The 20266-nt window shown below is 49.0% G+C and overlaps 1 protein-coding gene across 2 annotated transcripts in view; it reads right to left on the bottom strand.

The window, feature by feature from the left end:
* EGFLAM (EGF like, fibronectin type III and laminin G domains) overlaps positions 1-20266 on the bottom strand; it is a 137865-nt gene that overhangs the window by 69080 nt on the left and 48519 nt on the right. For both annotated transcript variants that reach the window (XM_037063204.1, XM_037063205.1), the window contains exons 4-6: positions 18213-18239; positions 13665-13782; positions 12321-12456 (exon numbers count right to left, since the gene is read on the bottom strand). In XM_037063204.1, coding sequence (XP_036919099.1) covers positions 12321-12456; positions 13665-13782; positions 18213-18239 — 281 coding nt within the window. The remainder of the gene's footprint in view (positions 1-12320; positions 12457-13664; positions 13783-18212; positions 18240-20266) is intronic.

Genomic DNA, 20266 nt, shown 5'->3' with positions numbered 1-20266 from the left:
GCAGCTCGGGGGACACACGTTGCTCTAGCAGATGCCCGCCTCCTTTCTCTTTAGCAGGGATTGTTGAATGCCAAATGGAGTCCTCCGCCCAGGAAAAGTCACTTCCACGGCTCCCTGGGCGGGCGGAGGAGAATCCGAGCTTCTGGAAAGGCACAAGTCAGGGGATGCCCTGGAGGGAGTGGCCTCCTTCTTGATAGCCTTCCCCTAAAGATGGGCTTCTGTGGGAACTAACCTCATCCTCAAAAAGTGGAAGGAAACACCCTCAGGGAGTGGAAGGAAACACATTTACAAGTGCAAATTAGCAAGCCACTTCACAGAGGAAAGCTGGAGGGTAAAGCCCCTAACACTGAAGCCAGAAAGGATGACCTCTTCCTTTCTGGTGGTCAGTCTCTGCTAAGCCTCCCTGCAGCTTTTATAGAGGAAATGACCTCTGGCTGTTCTCAGATGCAATCATTTGCCCAAATTTCTGCAACAATCTTCATGTAAACATCATAGCACACCCCCCCGCCTGCCCAAAAGGGTCATTATTTTGTGTTTGTTCATTTAATGCAGGAAAGAAAGCTCCCTTTTCCTCGAATGAGAGATGAAAATCGTTAACCTTTAATTTCCTTATCTGGAGTGAGAGAGGCAAGCTCGTGCAGATTGAAGGCCAGTTCAACACCTTTAACACGAGGCCTCTGCTTTTCTCATGGGATTTGCATTTAAATGTTTTCAGAGCCTCTGGAGGCACAAGTGTGCAAAGGTGAGGGTGAGAAAGAGATAACTGGGCAGACGTATTGTCTCAGATCAACCTCAAAACAACAGCCCCCTTTTTTAACTGAAGAAAATTATTTTATTCAACTACACAGCTGTCAGTCACCACAGCAACACTCACCAGTCAATTCCCCCCACAAACCAAAAGGCCAGAGGGAGAGAAGCAGACAATGAATTCTCTGCTGTTCCGGCTAAAGGTGGGCAGCCACCAGCAGTGGGCCCATAAGCGCTTTCCCGACTCCTGGGTGGGGGTTGGGTTGGGCGTGCCGTATCTCTGGAGAGATGAGTGGAGCACCTCTGGGAGGTGGTGGGCAGCAGAGTTCAGGGGCGTGAGCAAGGTGTTGGCAGTGGCCCCCAAATCTCAGTGACCTGATTCCAGTGAGCAGGACTCACCCAGCAGTTTGTTGGGGTGGGAAGAAGCATTCCCACTGCAACGCAGCAGGCAGCCGGGGCATGGAGCATCGGCCCCTACAGATCACTTCCTCTGCAGGGCTGGGGCTCTCAGAAAGTACCAGTGAGATTTTCGGCGTGAACACCAGTTCATTATGCTAAGGAAAGAGTCCTTGGCTTTCATCAGATTCTCAAAAGCCCCGAGTCACTTGTCTGGTTGAGTCTCTCGCTCAAACCCTGTGGGCACCGAAGGTAATAATTTATCCAAAGTCACAGAATCACTGGGTGGTATATATATATTTTGCTTTTGCCCCTTTCTTTCTTTTGGCATTCTGAGCACCTCTAACACTGCCAACCTCATCCTTAGTGAACAATCATTTCTTCTGGTTCCATCAAACTGAGCAGGTAGCTGCCCTGGGTTAATCGCCTGGCAAGTGATCAATGATTATCAATGGGGCACCATCCCAGAAGCTATGTTCTGAAGGCTCCAAGGAACGATAAAAGTACTTCTAGTCTCAAGGAGTTTACAGTCTAGGAGATACAATCTCCCAGATTCAGCACAATCTACTGGGAGATAATACACCCAAGGATCAGTAGGAAGCCACTGCAAAACAGCGTATTTCAGGAGCTCCATTTGAACAGGTCCATGTGAACTGAAATTCAGGGGGAAGTCCATGAGGACCAGGGAGAACTTAAGTTAGATTTGGAATGTGTCTGAGCTTGGATAACTGAAAGGAACAGAGCATCTTTGGGTGGAGAAGGACAGAGCAACATCACCTCTGTGTGTGATGTGCTCATAGAGGGTGCTCAGTAGTGCACGTTTGGATGGACATGGCCACGCAGCAGGTGTCCAACACAGGGTGGGTGAGTTGGACTGAAAGACCTTTAGGGTCTGACCTTGGGAACACCGAGATGCTCTCGAGCAGGGGGTGGCAGACTTCTGCCGGCTGCCGGTCTTTGTACAGGAGTTTCACTGGGATGCAACCCGCCTTCGCTTGTTTATGCACCGTTGCCGGTGGCTGCTTTCCTGCCCCAGGGGCAGAGCTCAGTGGCTGAGACAGGGACCACATCACTGGCAAAGCATGACACACTGACCATCTGAGCCTGTGACAAAGAGCAGTGCGGCCCTGGCCCAAAGCAACCGTCATTAAACTCAGTTGTGCCACTTTGCTAGTTTGAGGAAGCCTGAACCTTCTCTCAGAACGATGCTTTTAAATAAATGAGATTAAATGCAGAGAATTGCCAAGGAAACCAAGTATGTTGAAAATAGTTATAAAAACAAAAAATGATGATATACCACAGTATATGTACCTCTTTATTGATACATTAAATAACAATACCTAGCCATTGATTTCGTAACCACAATCAGTTTACAGCAGCGACAGGCACAACCAGTGTTTAGAGATGGGTGCCACTGTTGAAATGGGGCAAGAGAGCATCTGTGATTCCAAGGGTGACAAAGTCACAGGAATTGCTAATACCACTGTGGTTTGTGGCCTACATCCGTATTTGAAGAAAACACCCCACTAATAATTTGTGCCCATCTGAAGTCCAGAGAGCCCCTGAATTCTACCCATGGACCCCTTAAGGACACAGAGACTGCAGGCTGGCACCCTGTCCTAGCAGAGACGGGGTCCTAGAGGCCACCCAGGGTGAAAGCACACGGGTGAGAGAACCCTCCACACTCAGAGAAGCCCCCAGTTCTCTGTCAGTTTCACAGACTGGCTTCCCTGGGATTTGCTCTGCATGAAATGAAGGGCAGAGGGGAGTTCAAAACCACGAAGTAGTCCCCGTCCTACCAAATGGGCTATTTGACTTTCAGCTTCCAGCCTTCCTTCTTTATTTACCAATCAGTTCAACCCAACCGAATGGCAAGCAGATAGACAGAATGGAGAAATAACCTCAGCCGGCATGTGGTCCAGGGCGGAGCCTCAGAGGCGCACACTTTCATCTACAGTACAAACGGCTCCCGAGGCTGTTATATACAAGGATTCAATTTATGTCGACTGCCATCTGTCTGACTAGGGATTACATCAGAAACGTTCCCGGTAGGAGGGACCACAGCATTCAGGGATCGATTTGTAGAAGAGAGTCGGTCTGCAAAAGTGCTCAGCATCCCCTTCCATTTGAGCCTGAATGGGTGAACCTGACAGCTCACAGAATTCCTGGGGCTGGGCGCCAGTCTGGAGGGTGCTTCTGAGATTTTCAGTTTGGAAACTGGAGGTAAGAAGAAGGAATTTGTCATGAAGCACTGTTTGTTAATATGAAATCTCAGCTGACCCCTGAGCGAGCTCATTCTTGCTGATTTCTGAGGCTGTTCCTGGTGGTCGGGAAGACTCACATGGAAAAAGCATAACTTCCTAAACATTGGCTTACAAAGAAAGGGAGAGTATTTCCCCCCATGCTCCCCCAAATGAACTAATCATGAAAAATTATTGAAATATTTTAAGTTCTATAGTTGTTGGGGCCGGAAGGCCAACACGGCACCATGTCATTGTCCAACACTGCAGTCATTTGCCTAGGGACTGAGGCCCATCCCAGGAGAACGCCACGAAAAAAGGTGGGCAGTTCCCTCACATCCTACAAACAGCTCCGCCACACGAGCTGGCATTCAATAGGAAATAAACTCACAATGGGAACTTGCGAGTTGACCTCATACATTTGAAGCTTTACCACTTACTGATATTCTTTTCATGATGAGAAAACAAAAGCAATAAATGACACCATATGGGGGTGGGGAGGGACCTGGGTGTGCAGATGCGTGTTGGGTTTTGTCTGGCTTCGATTTCTGCTGCTGGCGAGGCAGGATGTTGGTTTCTGTTGTGGCCTCTGAAATTAGTGGTAAAGGATTCATCGAACTCCCTGTGGCGAGTGTGACAATGCACTTCCATTTCCATGTGGATCAGGGTACGAGAAAGAACCAACGTAAACAAAATCACCCATGAACCCCTCTTCTCAGTGCTAACAGACATCTTTTCATCGTCCCATCCCCTCCAAGGGAGCTGCTAATAGCACCCTGATTTTACAGCTGAGGGGAGTAAGGCTCAGAGAGGTCGAGGAGCTTGCACAGACGGGCACCTACCTGGCACGTTCCATGTTTATGCCATGCCAGGTGCTGTACTCCACTGAAGGGAGGCAGCCAGGCATTGCCTGCGTGGCATGGCGGGGAAGAGAGACCTTGAACGAGTAATGCACTGCAAGTGTAATGAGAGGTGCAAGTAACTGCTGCAGGTGTACCTAATCGAGCCCGAAGAAGAAGCAGATGTTCAGGGAAGGCTTCCTGGAGGAAGTTATTCTTCAGCCAGGGTCCTGAAGGATGAACAAGAGTTAGGTAGCAGAATTATCCTGGTAGAGAATAGCAGGCATAAAGATTTCTAGCCAAGAAAGTACCTGGCTGTCTAGAAAAGCAGAGAAGACTTCTCACAAAATCCATAAATAGGAAGAACTTGCATTGATTAGGTGCTTACTCTGTGCCGGGCGCTGTTCTGTGCATTTCATGTGTATCAACAACTCATTTCCTCTCCCAGCAACTCTATGAGGCAAGTACATTGTCATCCCCCATCTCTTGTCTGAGGCACAAACAATGGGTGTAAATAACCCACCCACAAGCAAATTGTGTAAAAGTGGTGGGGACAAGGGTTGGACCTGGGAGTCTAGCTCCAGAGCCTGCTCGTGAACCACCAGTCTGCAGGGCCCCGCCTTTGTCATGAGAATAGAAAATCGGGGTCACCAGACTTCAGAGGTCAAACAATCCAGCCTTATTTTACATGTAAGGATGCTGAGAATTGGAATCAGGCCCCCTGCCTCCAGGACCAGAGACCAGCTCACGTCTAGTCTTCTGATTCCACACGTGGGCAAACTTAAACCTGAAAGGTGAAACCTAGAATCAGACTGTAAGTCTCACTTCTGAATAAGAAAATTCAACTTCCTTACTTGAAGGAAGTTGAAGCTATGACCTTGACCATGAGTCAGATCACATCATCCCTTAAATCTACTCAAGGAAAATCCAGAATCCATTCCAGCCTGCATCGTGAATCCCCGAGTTGATCTTCATTTCGGTAACAGCTCAGTGACGGCCTTTGAGGGCTTCCTCACTTCCTGTGAGGAAACTGAGTTCATTTGTTATTCGTAGATGAATGGGGTTTAGGATGGGATGGAAAGACAGATAGCTCCACAAAAATGTCATTTACTGAGGAATTGTCAAAACTGACCCAATGGACACGACCTGGAGATTCTCAAGTGAAAGGCACCTTAGAAGCAGCACTGTGTGCAGATGAAATGTGCAAGTCTTATCATGGAAGGCATTCACAAGGGATGAGGGCATCGTTTAGGAAGAAAAGTATAAAAGAAGAAAGAAAGGAAACCTAGCTCCTCATTTATTACTATAACATCTCAGGTTAATTTTTAGAGAGCTACATTTCCTGACCTGTGTCCCTAAAATATACACACAAATACCATGAACTTTCATATGCACACCAAAAAAGCCAGTGGTAGACTTTTTAAAACTTCAATCTACTGACTTTCAGCCAAGATGGAGGCATAGGTAGACACACTGTACCTCCTAGCACAACCAAAAGAAGGACAACAACAAATTTAAAAATAAAAAATAACCAGAACTTCCAGAAAAATCAAACTGTATGTAAGTCCAATAACCAAGGAGTTAAAGAAGAAACGTTCACCCACACTGGGAGGAGGGGCGAAGATGGGAAGCTGGGGTGGAGAGGAGTCTGGCAAGGTGGTGGCGAGTGGACTGGGGTGGGCAAGGCTGCAGCTGGCAGAGTGGGAGGTCCTATATTTGTGTGTGGATAAACTGGGAGGAACAACTGGGGACAAAGAACAACCATGCAACCCCAGGTTCCAGAGCAGGGAAAATAAAGCCTCAAAAGCTCTGACTGAAAAAACCTGTGGGGGTTGAGGCTGCAGGAGAAACTCCCAGCCTTATAGGAGAGTTCGTTGGAAATACCCATAGGGTCCTAGATTGTACACAAGCCCACCCACCTAGGAATCAGCACCAGAAGGGCCCAATTTGCTTGTGGGTAGTGGGGGAAGTGACTGAGAACCAGCAGAGAGCAGAGCAAGTGCCATTGTTCCCTCTCTGACCCCTCCTCACATACAGTGTCACAATGCAGCCACTTGGGTTGCCCCAGCCTGGTGAATACCTATGGCTCCTCTCCTTACTACATACTCAGGCATGCTGAGATCAAAAAAAGGGGGGGAGCAAAATGAAAGAACAGATTAAAGCTCCAAAAATAGAACTAAGAGATGAAGAGATAGCCAACCTATCAGATGCACAGCTCAAAACACTGGTAATCAGGATGCTCACAGAATTGGTTGAGTATGGTTGCAAAACAGAGGAAAAAGTGAAGGCCATGAAAACTGAAATAAAGGAAAATATACAAGGAACCAATAGTAAAGGAAAGGAAACCAGGTCTCAAATCAGTGGTTTGGAGCAGAAGGAGAAATAAACATTCAACCAGAACAAAATGAAAAAATAAGAATTAAAATATTTTAGGAACCTCCAGGACAACTTTAAACCTTCCAACATCCAAATCATAGGGGTGCCAGAAGGAGAAGAGGAAGAGCAAGGAAGTGAAAACTTATTTGAAAAACTAATGAAGGAGCCCTGGCTGGTGTAGCTCAGTGGAGATAAGGAGAGAATTTTAAAAGCAGCAAGAGAAAAGAAACCTTACAGGCAAGAAAAAGCTACAAAGAAGTATTTGAAGCTATGAAAGGTAAGGACTTACATCCAAGATCACTCTATCCAGCAAAGCTATCATTTAGAATGGAAAGGCAGATAAAGTACTTTCCAGATAAGGTCAAGTTAAAGGAATTCATCATCACCAAACCCTTATTATATGAAATGTTAAAGGGACTTATCTAAGAAAAAGAAGATGATCAAAAATACTGGGGAAAGGGTACAGGGGAAAAGAAGCATAATTGGCAGGCACAAAATAGATGGGGAGAGGCCAAAAATGGTATAGGAAACAGAGAACTCAAAGAACTTCTATGTACAGCCCATGGGCATGAACTAAGGGCAGGGAATGCCAGATGGTTGGGGGGTGGTGCAGGGTGGAGGGGAAATAAAGGAGGAAAAAATGGGAAAACCTCAATAGCATAATCAATAAAATATACTTAAAAATAGAAAAAGAAAAGAAAAAGATGATCAAAAAATATGAACAGTAAAATGACAGTAAACTCACAACTATCAACAACTGAACCAAAATTAAAAAAAAAACCAACACTAAGCAAACAACTAGAACAGGAACAGAATCACCGAAATGGAGATCACCAGGAGGGTTATCAGTAGGGAGGGGGCGGGGGGAGAATGGAAAGAAAAGTACAGGGAATAAGAAGAATAATTGGTAGGTACAAAGTAGACAGGAGGAGGTTAGGAATAGTACGGGAAATGAAGAAGCCAAAGAACTTATATGTACAACTCATGGACATGAACTAAGGGTGGGAGGAAATGCTGGTGGGAGTAGGGGTGCAGGGCAGAGGGGAATAAAAGGGAGAAAAAATGGGAAAACTGTAATAGCATGATCAATAAAATATTTTTTTAAAATAAAACTTTAATCTACCCTTTTCAGCAGTTGACATCGCAAAGCTCCGAGGCAATTTTAACAAATCAGGTCACAACTACAGGTAAGTTAAATAAAAACAGTTTTTCACCTTTAACTAACCTGACAGATAGTATATGTGAAGGATGGCACCCACTTGGAATATAAGGGGTGAAGAATATTCCTCCAAGCCTTTGGTTTTCATTGCCACCACAGTATATATTTTCTGCGTATGAGAAAGGCATTTACCCTGGGGAAATTCTTAGGCAGAAGGAGGAAAGTTTCTCAGATATTTATAGCTGAAATATTTCAAAACATAGGTAGCTATATTTATGCTGAACTCGCATTTTAATAAACACTAAGCGTTGCTGCCCACAAAGAAATTTTCCATATCACTTTAGAAATGTTCTCTTTCACCACAAATGCAAGATACTTCTGTTTTAAAAAAGCAGGTAAAAATTTTGAAAACATTGCAAAAATATGATACAGCCTGCAGCCTTACTTAGAATTTGCCTCTTCAAATCTTTTCCACACTGATTAAAAATTTAAAATCTACTGTTAGCAAGAAAGATAATGAGCAACCCCAGGCCAACTTTGGGGGAGACAGAAGCTGGATGAGAAATAAAAGTTGGCGGGGTGGTTCACCCCCGACTGAGGACAGCCTCATAAATACACGCTGTCTACCTGTAACACCGTCAAAACGCAAACATGCAGTCAGGTCCCCATATCCTGGTCTGGTGTCATTTCTCAGGTTCATCTCTCATTAGCCAGTTAAATATTTTTAAAGATTTTACAGACTATTTCCTAACCATGCCTTTGATGCCATTATCCTCATTTCATAAACAAGAGCAACTGATGTCCAAGCAGTGACCAAGGCAGAGCAAGGACCGGAACCTGCTCTCCCAGGGACAGACCTCTAATGGAAACTTTACATGGAGAGGGTTGAACTCAGGGTAACCTCCGGCCATGAACTGATTTTCACGATTTCCCAGCCTTGGACGGCCAGGGGTCTGCCTCTTGCATTTAATAGGAAACTCTGGGCTCTCACTGAGACCCTCCACGGGTGTTTCTGTGCACAGGAGGTTCTCTGGGCTAAAGGAATTCAATACTCAACATTCAGCAGGCCTCTCTGGGGAAAACAGAGTAAGAGAAGACCCCCAGGACTTGTCACACTGATGGTGACTTTGGATATGGAGCCCTGGAAAGCTGTCCCTAAACACACATCCTCAGGCACGCACCTGTGACGACACAGATGCTGAGATGTTCACCAAACGCACGTGAGGGTTCTTCTTGCTGCCAAACAGTAAAGGCCACAACCAGCTGTGAAAACGTCCTCCTGGTACAAGAGCCCAAGCTGAGGCTCCCCATTTCCTGGGTCAGCCGGGCTCGGGGAGGGGACGATGGGAGCAAGTCCACACCTCGTCTTAGAAGGTGGATCCCACAGGAAAATGTGTGGTTGGTGAAAAGAGCACTGGCCTGGACATCAGTCAGTCAGGGGACTTTGGTTCCAATTTTAATTCTGTCCCCATCTGGTCACTTTGGCTTGGCAAAGTAGCTGAAGCAGCTGAGTCTCAATCTCTTTTTCTATAAAAGGGAGCTGACGGTGTGGTGGGAAGGAGACACACGCACTGCATGTCTGCTGTGTGTGAACGCTGTGCAATCCATGACCCACAGCCCCACGACGAGGGTATCGCGAACTGGATATTACAGACGAGGACGTGGAGGCTGTGACGCGGTCACGGGATCAGAGCTACATCTTCTGAGGAGAAAACAGAGGCAGAATTCCTAGTATGGGCCAGACCAAATCTGAAGCTAGCCTTCCAGAGCATTGGGAAGGTATGTTTTCCAAGCTAAACAGAAAAAATATATATATTAACAGTTTGTTACAGTGACGAATAACTTAAAAATATTTATACATGAGAATTTGAGGCCCAGCCCCTCAAATGTTAGAGGTAATTCTGAATGTTCAAATGCACTTTTTGATGGAGAGGAATTATAGTTATTAAATGCAGACATAGAACAGCCAGACAGACCTGGCACTTCTGCAGGTTTTTAACATCTACAAAGTCCTTCCCCACATGTGAGTTCCCTGGGTTCTCCTAACCACACACTGTCAGGTTGGAAGGTGTCGTCACCCGTGCTTTGCAGCTAAGGATATTGTCTTCAGTCCTTCTAAGGAGTCACCTCCTCGAATCCTACTTTCGATCTCAGCAGCAGCTTCCGCACACACAGGGCCCTGTGAGCTCAGACTCTCCTCGCACGGCCGGCATCCAGCCCAAGCACATGCTGTGCTTATGTCACAGCTCCCTCTCTCCCAGGACCCCCTCCTTGATCCAGATGCCAGCAGGGCCAGGAGGTGAACATTATTCCCCCGGGGGGCACCCCCATCAACTGGGGCAGGCTTCAGAGAGGTGACGACTCCTGTCCTTTGATGGGAACATTTTGGAGGAAGGACTCTACACCCTTCGGGGAGAGCGCAGCCGCCTCCAGCTCCCACCCAAGACCCTGATGTGCAGAAGTGACTTCAGTGACACATTTCCTATGTCCTTCTTCCTTCTCTCACTCTGCTCACATCTCATTCCTACTTGTGAACGAACTAAACCACCAGTGCCCAAGTCCCTGTCTCGGGCTCTGCTTTGGGGGACCCAGACTATCAGAGGCACTGAGACCTCAGGAAGAGAAGTGACAGGCACAGGGCCACCTGGCCCAGTTCTTCTGGTTCTTAACCCAGGAACTGTCTTTTACATTCTACTTTCACTTGTACACACAAAACAACAAGCTGTAATTTCTAACTTTTACCAAGATGCCATACCTACAACAAATTTTTAAAAATACATGCTTTAGTGCAAATTAGTAATAAACAATAACCATAATTTTTGCTGGGGCTTACGTAGATTGTCTGCTGAGCTACTTTTGAAAAGCTGCATTTTTGCTAAATTTTGAAGTATTGCACTTGGCTTTCCTGGTGCATTAGAAATGTTAAGTGCCTCTCCAAGTTCTACAGATAAAAAAGCTGAAGTTTTAGGACTTTCCAGAATTTTACCTGTAAGTATTATTGAGACCAGAATTAGCATCTCGTCCACTCCAGGCTTTGCCTACCAAATCTGTCCAACAGCAGGACTGTACATTATGCTGGAGGAAGAGCACTGGCCTGGAGCTTGGATGGTAGGCAACTTTTTTAATGTTCTTCCCTTTTCCATTAATTGCACCATGATTTTTACCCTCTGGAACTCAGTCCATGTACCTCAGGTCGGAATGGCCTGCCAGTTCCCATTGCCAGATCTCAGAACACAACAAGTGCTGACCCATCAGCATAGTCTCTCCCCTAGCCACAGTCTCTCCCCTAGGCTCAGAGAACAGAGAAGAACCCACGCTTGGCCAACGAGAGTGACTATTGAGACTTCAATGGGCCCTTTTCCAGAGGGAGCTAAACTAAATTAACTGCAAGTCTCCAGTGCCTGGTGGCCTTCTTGCCACCATACAGGAACAGCTTGCCTGAAAATGAAGCCACCAAAGGGGAAAGCATAGCACAGAAATGGATGGAGGCAGCCTGCTGAGGTGACACGGACCTGGGCTGCACAGAATTTAGATTTGTCACTGGACTTGACGGGCACAGGGGCCAGTACATTAACTGCCTCATCTTCTCTCAAGCCTGGCTGAAACAAGCTCCATGCTCAGGCGTTAGAGACTCAGAACAGCACTCCATGGAGAAACAAACTGTTTCCACAACCAAGGAATAAGCTGGAAGTCAAGAAAGAGAAGCAGCGCTAATCAGACCCTGGCAGAATGCTCGGGTCCAGCTTTCGAGAGCCTCAGGAACGGGAACCGAACAAGTCTGTGGATCCGTGCAGCGGTCCGCCCCAGACAAACCACACACCCCGACGGTGGAGAACGCCGCTCTGCAAACACGGTTTTCATCAGCCAGGCGCTTCGGTCCAAAGGACTACGGCCTCTACGGTTCAGGGGGAGGACCTTAGGTCAGGGATTCCTTCCGCTCACTTTTTCCCTTTTGCTTACAATTACATATAGCAGTACAAAGAAGCCCTGTTTCTCATTTGTAAACTCTCAGAAAAGCTTCTAATCGCTCGTTTGCCCCGATGAACTGAACAACAAGGACGGGAGAGGTGATGAGCAAAAAGAAAAAGCAGAAACCAAGCTGAGGAACTTGTCCAAGGCAATACAAAGACAATGAATTGTACTTGTTTTTTTAAGGGGCTTTCCCCCTCTCCCTCCAGAAAAGTCACCATCAAATATTCACTTCAACGACAAGGATTCAAATGCAGGGAGGCAAAGGCAGACAGGCTTTTTGGCAACAGCGTCTCGGAGTTTTCAGAGCCGAAGTCAGTCTCTGATGGTGGAAGGGAAATGGGGAAGAGGCCCCGTGAGTAAGGGCAGGTTTACCAGATGACCCACCTGAGTGAGACCAGGTTTACCAGATGACCGGACACTGAAGGGGAGGGGCACAGGTGCTAGCCCAGGAACAGAGTATTAATATAGGTCTCCACGACTTGTCATCTATGAAATGCAGTGCTGTGAGACAACAATCCCTCTAGCCTTCCATCATGGGTGGAGTACCCGAGGGCACTGCATGGGGTCTGTGGGCGTGGCACGCAAACTTACCTGATGAATTCCACAGAGTAGTACTGAATAGGGGAGCTCCCTTCACTCTCTCCCGGTTTCCAGGACAGGGCCACCTCGGACTCGGACACCACGGTGACGTGCGGCCGTTGGGGCGCTGCGGGAGGCAGGCAGGAATCTAGGCAAGACAGCAAACAACAGCTGGCTGGGGATCTTGGCTGCCAGAGACACACGTAATAAAACACATGTGCTTCCCTACTGCCTTATAACCGTCTCTGTTCAGGACCACCTCAGAATCCAAACCCAACAAACAGAACAACAGCCACCACTGGATTCACCATGCAAGATGTGAGTCCCTCTTCCCCAGCCCTGACGTTGGCTGGAAATTCAACTCAACTCTCACCCAGACCACTGACCTTGGGACACACCACGGTGTGTACCCTTTATGCACCCTTTAAAGCCTCGTCATTCTTCCACCTCCTAACAGCCTTTCATCTCAGTTTGCACATTGGAATTGATATTTTCCTATGGGGAAATACATGCTGAGCCACTTCCCATGTGAGTGTGTGTGTGTGTGTGTGTGTGTGTCCCACGCCCGATCATCAGAGTACCTGCTGAAGCGAGGGCGTGTGGGAAACGCCCTCCAGCATAGGGAAGGAGGAGCTACTGTGATCCTCTCACCCCCAGGTAACTGCTGCGCTGTTTTCATACCCAGACTTTCATATCTCTTGGCCTTCATTTATACAATTGCTTCTGCCAGAAACATTTTTCCTGCTTTCCTAGCAAAACACTATGCAGTTTGAGAATTTGGGCAAAGGATAGGATTCTTCCTGAAACCCTCCCTGAGCCTCAAGGGGGAGACGTGCTCTCTCCCGAGTGCCCCAGAGTTGGGGGCACAGATCTCAGATACACGGGAGCTACTCACTCCCTATTTGCTTCTCCCTCCACAGGGAGCTGCTTGTGAGCAATGTCGTGTGATCAAAGCACCTCTGTCCCCCACAGCCACCTCAGTCAGCCTTGGTTGGGTTCCCTTTGCCTATAAATCTCTCCTCCCACTCCCCTTCCTTACCTTCTTAATTCCCACTCACCATCAGATCGCCACTTAGTAGGCACCTCAGGGAATTCCTAGCTCCCCCAGTACCAGGAGGTGCTTACAGCACTGGAGGGAGCACGTGCCCCAGCCTGTGGCTAAACATTAACTAGGTGAAATCTTGACCCACCCCACTAAGTTTCAAGAGGGCACGAGCTGTTCTGTTCATCATGGAATTCCCAGAGCCTAGTACAGTGCCTGGCACATAGTAGGTCCTTGTTGACATACACTGAATCAAAGAATGAATGAAGAGCACATGTCACCTTCCTACTGTTGACAAATCGAACCCATTTTACCTTGGGGCAAGGTGGTAACACGCCGCAAAGAGCTGAGCCAACCTTTGCCCATCAGGCTGGAAGCCGCCACACTCACTTCATATTCGGTGCCTGGTTGCAAACCTCCGATAACTTCTTCCTGCCAATGCCCAGAGAGGAAAGGCGTCAATGTGGGAACCAGACACTTTCCATGAGGGCTGCATCCTGAGGTCCCTGTGAAATTGTATGGGAGAGAGGCTGTTTTGTTTCTCTCAGATGGGCCACATTTTCAAATTTGCCGAAAGGAAAACACCATGATATACTTTACAAGGCAAGAGAATTACCCTTTCCTGAAATCTACACCGTAAGCGTCTAAGGGCATGGAGTGTATACAGTGTGGAGAGGCTGCACAAGGAAATGATTCGTGTCCTGGGCGGGATGGAGCGAGACGGCACGAGGTTTCTTCATCATGCTACTCAGAACAGTGTGCAATTTGAAACTTACATATTATTTATTTTGGGATTTTCCATTTAATACTTTCAGACCTCCACTGACTGCAGGGGATGAAACCGTGGAAAGTGAAACCTGAGATGAGGGAGGACTCTGGAGTCTTCTGTGAGTCAGCTCACCCCGTACTCCCTAGCTTCTAGCACCCACCTTCACGTGATGCCCCCCAAATGTGCACCTCCAGGCCTGCTCTGCCTCCTGATGTCCAGTTGTGGGTCTGTGACTGCCTCTCGAACATCTTTACCTGACAGCTACCCAGCAACTCAGATTCAATGGAGCCAAAGATCAGCTCATCCTTCCTCCGCCTCCCACCAAAAACAAAACTAAATTCGGCTGCACCTTCTGTCCTCTCCCTCATTACCCAAACTGGAAACTCTTGACCCCTCCTCTCTGTTCACTGCCCTCCCCCTCCACCATCGACACAGTCCCCACACAGCCACCAGCTCTCTCATTTCACCCCAATCTGGCTGTGTCACGGCGTCCTCACAGACACTCCAGTCCAAGTCCTGGTAACTCTGACAATGGGCTCCTACTCTCCCTGCCGCCTATTCCACCTGCTCCTCCATTGCAGACTCCACCCTGCTGGAACTGCCTTCCTGAGCCCCAAACCCAACCGTGTCCCTTCCCACCTTAACACTCCTCAGAAGAGCACATCTGTGTCCCTGTTTAATCCTTCCAGCATCACCTGCCTTCCGTGCATCCGTATTCCAGTCAGACTTGAGAACTTGGCAGGGCTCAAATTTATGCCATTCAATCCCGTGTCCCTGGGCCTTTGAACCTGCTGCTCCCTCTACACGAAGTACCCTTCTCCGCGGTCTCGCCTGGCGCACCCCTGCCCACCCTTCATGACTCAGTTCAGCTGAGACGTTACCTCATTCCTTCGACCCCTAGACTCCAGCCTGGTTTCCAGTCAGGCCCCCTCCTCCCTGATCGCCGGTGTCCTTGGGGTACCTCAGTCTCGACAGCGCTCACCTTATGCTGTAATCGTCAGTTTGTCCGTCACCCCGCCACCCAGCTGAGGGCAGGAAGCACGTTCTTATTCTTCTGGCAGCCCAAGGCTTAGTATTATCAGACATGTAGCAAAGGCCTAAGCAATGCTTTTGGATGGACAAGTACGTTAACCAGTGAATGAACAAAGAAAAGGCATTAAACCACGCAACGCCCCGTGTAAGTGGACGGCCTGCTGCTGGCCCCTCCACTCTGATGAACAGCATCAGTACTTCTGCTCCAAGCCCCGAGTTAGTGAGTAACACCAGGGACAGGGCCGACTCCCTCTTACCCACCTCCCTCCGGCCACGAGCACGTGCCTCTCAGACCTGCTCCCCTCTTCCACTGCCTCTGAGTCCTGGCCTGGGCCATTTCTACGGCCACCTGAAGAGTGTCTGTCTCCAATCCCGCCCTCCTGCCCTGACTCTAGCCTACACGCAGCTCCAGGAAGATCCTTTGCTGAACATACGGACCTGCTTCCACAGCCCCTCCTGCAGGAATTCTCTGCATCTGGGCACCCTAGTTCCACCATCTAGACCCTTGGTTGAATGTCAAGTCGGGTTGAGAGACTGGACATAGCAGATGGACACCAGACTCAGTTCTCACTTGGCTCCCAACTGCAGGCCTGTCTTTTCCCACAGAAGCACAGACACTGTTTTAAACCACATGCTGTTCTCAGAGGCTTTCGCTTCAGGGCCCTTTCCCCTGTGAATTCGTTATGCTGTGTGAAGGACAGAGGTAGTGCTGTGGGCTCACGGGTTACTATTGTAGGCATTAGCTGTGAGCCAGTTACCACGTGTGGTTTCTCTGCTCCGGGAACACACAGAACCTGGCCGAATCCTTCCTTCTGACCTGCAAGGTGGGGCTCATTCTCATTTTCATTTATAGAAGATAAAGGGAACCCCTGAAAAGGGAACTATTTGCTCTGGGACATATATTTATGAAGTGACAACGTGAGCATTTCAAGACTCCAAGGCCCAAACTCTAATTAATTCTACAATACGTGGATGAAAAATACTAGATAATATTTAAATCTACAAAACATACTTATCATAAGCACCGAAGGCCAGGTGATTATTATTTTATCTATAAACACAGAAGTTTATGTACCAGAAAAGTTGAAAGTTATCACTGCAAATCAGCACCTAAATACTAGACCCCCATCTCAGAGCTCCCTGTCACTCCCTCTCGTGCCGCATTTCCTCCCTCTGCGGGAAACCCAGGCTGTGGGTTTCCAAAAATGATGCCACAAGTCGTCTTGCTCACCTGCCAGACACAGGACCACTACACTGGGAGGGATTCTGCTCACACGGCTGAGCGGAGGCACGGAGTGAGAGCCCAGAGGACTCAGGCTCTGGCCCAACAGCTGGGCCACTCAACTTCGCTGGCCAGTGATCCAACACCGAAATCCTACGATGCTTCTTCTGTAACTCACATTGGCAGCCGGTAACCTTGGATTCAACTCTGCAAGTCAGGGCTGGCTCTCAGCTGGCAATATCTAGCATCATTAGATGGAAGGCACCAGAGAGACAGAGAAGAGCCCTCTCTTCCAAACATGCTTCTCCCAAGGGTGCGGAGAGAGGCTGTGCAGGCCAGAGTGGAGGGCGGGGCTGGGGGGACTTCCACTCCCTGGGTGGCTACAGTCAGTTGGAGAGCCCCCTCCAGGGGTTCACAGGAGGGGTGGCAGTGGCTTTGGGCCAGGACAAACCTTTCTCAAATGGGCCTGTCCTGTTTATTACAAGGCATCCCTGAAGCCTGTCCAGTCAAATGCCCGCACATATCTCCACATGCCCTGCAGGGGACAAAGAAACCCTGGGTTGGGGACATCAGTCATCGAGCCTTTCATTTTACAGTTCTCAGGGGTTCAGTGGCCTTGCCCAAGGTGACCCTTGCTCTGGTGACAGGGCCGGGTGCAGTCTCAGGATTCCTGGCTAAGCTCTCTCTCTCTGACCTTGAGCAGGATCCAAACAGAATCACTGTCTGGGTCCGCAAGGGCAGAGGAGCCCCGAGCAGGGTGGTGGTGTGTTCCCCGGGGCGAGACAACTACTGAGAAGAAACAGGAGAACTTTCTATTTGTTTATTCTCCTCCTTTCAAATCCCGTGGGACTTATACAGCATATAATGCATTAGTAGAGTAGCACATGTATAATTAATAAGTATATAATATACATATATTGCTACATGTTGAAATATTTCTTAACTGATGGTATGCATGATCAAAAAGTGTGGAGACCCCCAGGTTACACATCCTTTTCTCTCTCTACCTCTTAAAAAATGACCAGCTTGCCCTGATTTATTATTTATTTTTCCAGGATGAAATTGTCGGTTGCTCTTCTAAGAAAAAGTGTCAAATGCTAATCAAATCAGAAGTCTCCACGCAGGCAGGTGATCAAAGAATGCCTCCGAGTTCCTCAGCCAGGTAATTTGGGCCATTTCATTATTTGTCGACCCCATCTTTTGCTGGGCATTTGATCCAAGAAGGCAAGCCCCCAGCTTTAGGTGGCCTGGAACAACCAGAGGAGGGAACTATCCCCACAGCGGTGCCCACTGGTTTCGAGGTTTTCTTCCTGTTTCAGTCTTTGCCACCTAGTTTTGGAACGGAGCTAAAATCACTCCGACTTCTAAAAATGACCCTCTTAACCTTACTCTGCTGCGTGAGAGGAAGCAGTGCAAACAAAGCTGCCTTCGTCCTGCCCTGGCCGGGTGGCTCCGTTGGCTGGAGAACCGCCCCGCACATTGGAAAGGTCACAGGTTCGATCTTAGGTCAGGACACATGCGTAGGTTTCAGGATCAATACCCAGTCAGGGCGTAAGTGGGTGGCAAATGATCGATGCTCCTCTCTCACGCTGATGTCTGTCTATCTGTCCAACTCTGTCTGTCTCTGTCTCTCTCTAAAAACCAATAAACAGCCTCGGGTGAAGAGTAAAAAAAAAAAAGGTGGCTTCTTCCCAAACCACTAACAATTCACCTGGGATAGTGTGCCTTCATCAGTGAGAGGGAGATGTGGGGAAAATAACATGTTGATCAAAAGAGAGCCCCCGAATCCTGGGTTAGGGCAAAAGTTTAACTTTCCAAAAGTTCCAAAAGCATACTTACAAAAATCACCCGAGGACCAGACTGCCCCTGCAAAGGAGAAAACAAGCGGGCATGAAGAGGAAGGGAAAACTTCCAGGAATGAAGCGCACCCCCTCCAGGACCACCTCCATCCCACCCCACCCAGTCCCACCCTGCCCCACCCCGCCTAGGGCCTCCCAGCCTCCCTGCACAACAGGGACTCTGTGGACCCCTTGCCTGGCTCTTCCTCCGTGCGGGAATGCTCTGAGGGTTCTGTGACCGTGACCTTATCTAATGCTCTAATGTAACAGGATGCTCCAGGACAGCATGATACAGGGCAGAGGCCCCCACAGTGCCTCTGTTCACATCACCTTTAGTGCCTCAGTGGGATTTTTACAGCACCTCTGGTCCAAAAGAAATGCCTACCAGCTCCCTTGTCTGGTAGTCACACCCAATCGACTTGGTCGTACTAGCTCACGCAGTAACTGCTTCCTTTGAAAACCCAAGTTCAAACATTGCACAGTGCCCCAGGGATTGGCTGCAGGGTCCTGGAGCACCCTGGCCGGCATTTTGGAACTGGAGACACACTCTCTGTGGATAGGTACTGTTTGACTCCCTGTTGCATTGAGGAGGAAACTGAGCCCAGTGAGGTTACCAGCTGGCTGGCTGCAATGAGAGCCATCCAAATCCAGACCCCCCTCTGCCCTGTTCCCGACTCACTGCCTTTACTAGTCACTATGTCCTCTCTCCAGGCTACGTGTTCTGCACGTGCCCCACCCCCACCCAAACACGCAGCAGCAGGCGTGTACCCGCACATGCACACTCATTCCTGTTGATCTGAATGGCCCTCCCTCTTTCTCCTTTCCAGAAACAGCCCAGCTTCAGTTCTCAGTTCTCAATTCTCAATTCTCTTCAATTTAACCTCTCGACCACCTGCTCCTACACGAATCTCTGCCACTTCCTGCCTGTTAGGTGTCATGTTAATGACATTTGACCTCATGTTGCTCTCTAACTGCTCAGTCAGTTGTGACTGTGGTTTTCCCAACAAGCCTGAAAGCTGCCCAAGGACAGGGGCTCTGCCCGTCTGGAGAGACAGCAGCCACCGTGGAAGGTGCGTGAAACCCGCAAGGCAGGCAAATGCTGTGACCAGACAGCATCCTCCCGTGCCTGGCTGCAGCCGACAGAGAAGGCACATTTCCCACCAAGGCAGTGACCGTCGGGAGTGACGACGGACATCTGTGCAGCTGTTTTCCCATTCTACCAACGGCTTCCACAGACACAGCCTCCGTTGGCACCCACCACGGGGCGATTATCACACCCCTTTCCTGGGGGAAAGGTGAGTTCAGACAGGATAAGGGACTTTGGACAGAGTCACCAACCTGTAAGTACAGGAAGGGGGTCCGGAAACCCGGTGTCTGTCCCTTCCCGGTCCTCTGTTTCATGTTGGCACTGCGGTGGCCGTCCCACTAAGGCCATGAAATCCAAAGCGCACATTCAAGGGCCCCGCGTGTCCAGCCCACATTCACATGGCGGGGCGGGGTCTTGATCTGAGACACTATGCTGACTCCAGAACACCCGTCACCAGCCCTGGGCCCTCCCTGCCTGGACTGCTGCAGCCACACTCATTGCAGGACAGCAGGCAAGTGGCGGGGCACACTGCTAAGACGGTGCCAGCCCCCTGTTGGGCCCCCTGGCCTGTTGACACTTCCAGCGCTGCCTAGAGGAGGCTGACCCTCAGTGGACGGTTTCCAAGGCAAGGCCAACCCAAGGCCCCATTAGGACAGAGTCAGCTGCAGAGCATAGGGCTGAGGGCGTCCGCTGAGGCAGATGAGGGGAGTCGGAGCAGGAGTCTGGGATCAAAAGCAACTCAGAAGTCCATGCAAGCGAAAACGCTCTTCTTTCAGAGCCATGGGGCCTCTGGTAAACACAGCCAGAGAGCGGCTCAGAGGCCCCGGGTCACTGTCGACTCTGCAACTGGCTAATGTGTGATTTGGGTACAGTCACATCAGCTGTCTGAGCCCCAGCGTCCTTGCCGTCACTAAAATGAGGCCACAGGATAGGCGTGAAGATTACACGGCAAAGCAAATGAAGGATGG

Source organism: Sturnira hondurensis, unplaced genomic scaffold (assembly GCF_014824575.4).
Source record: "Sturnira hondurensis isolate 20B ecotype Veracruz unplaced genomic scaffold, ASM1482457v3 Scaffold0014384, whole genome shotgun sequence".
Classification (NCBI taxonomy): domain Eukaryota; kingdom Metazoa; phylum Chordata; class Mammalia; order Chiroptera; family Phyllostomidae; genus Sturnira; species Sturnira hondurensis.
The sequence above is the reverse complement of the archived record's forward strand: the minus strand, read 5'-3'. Positions and strand labels throughout refer to the sequence as shown.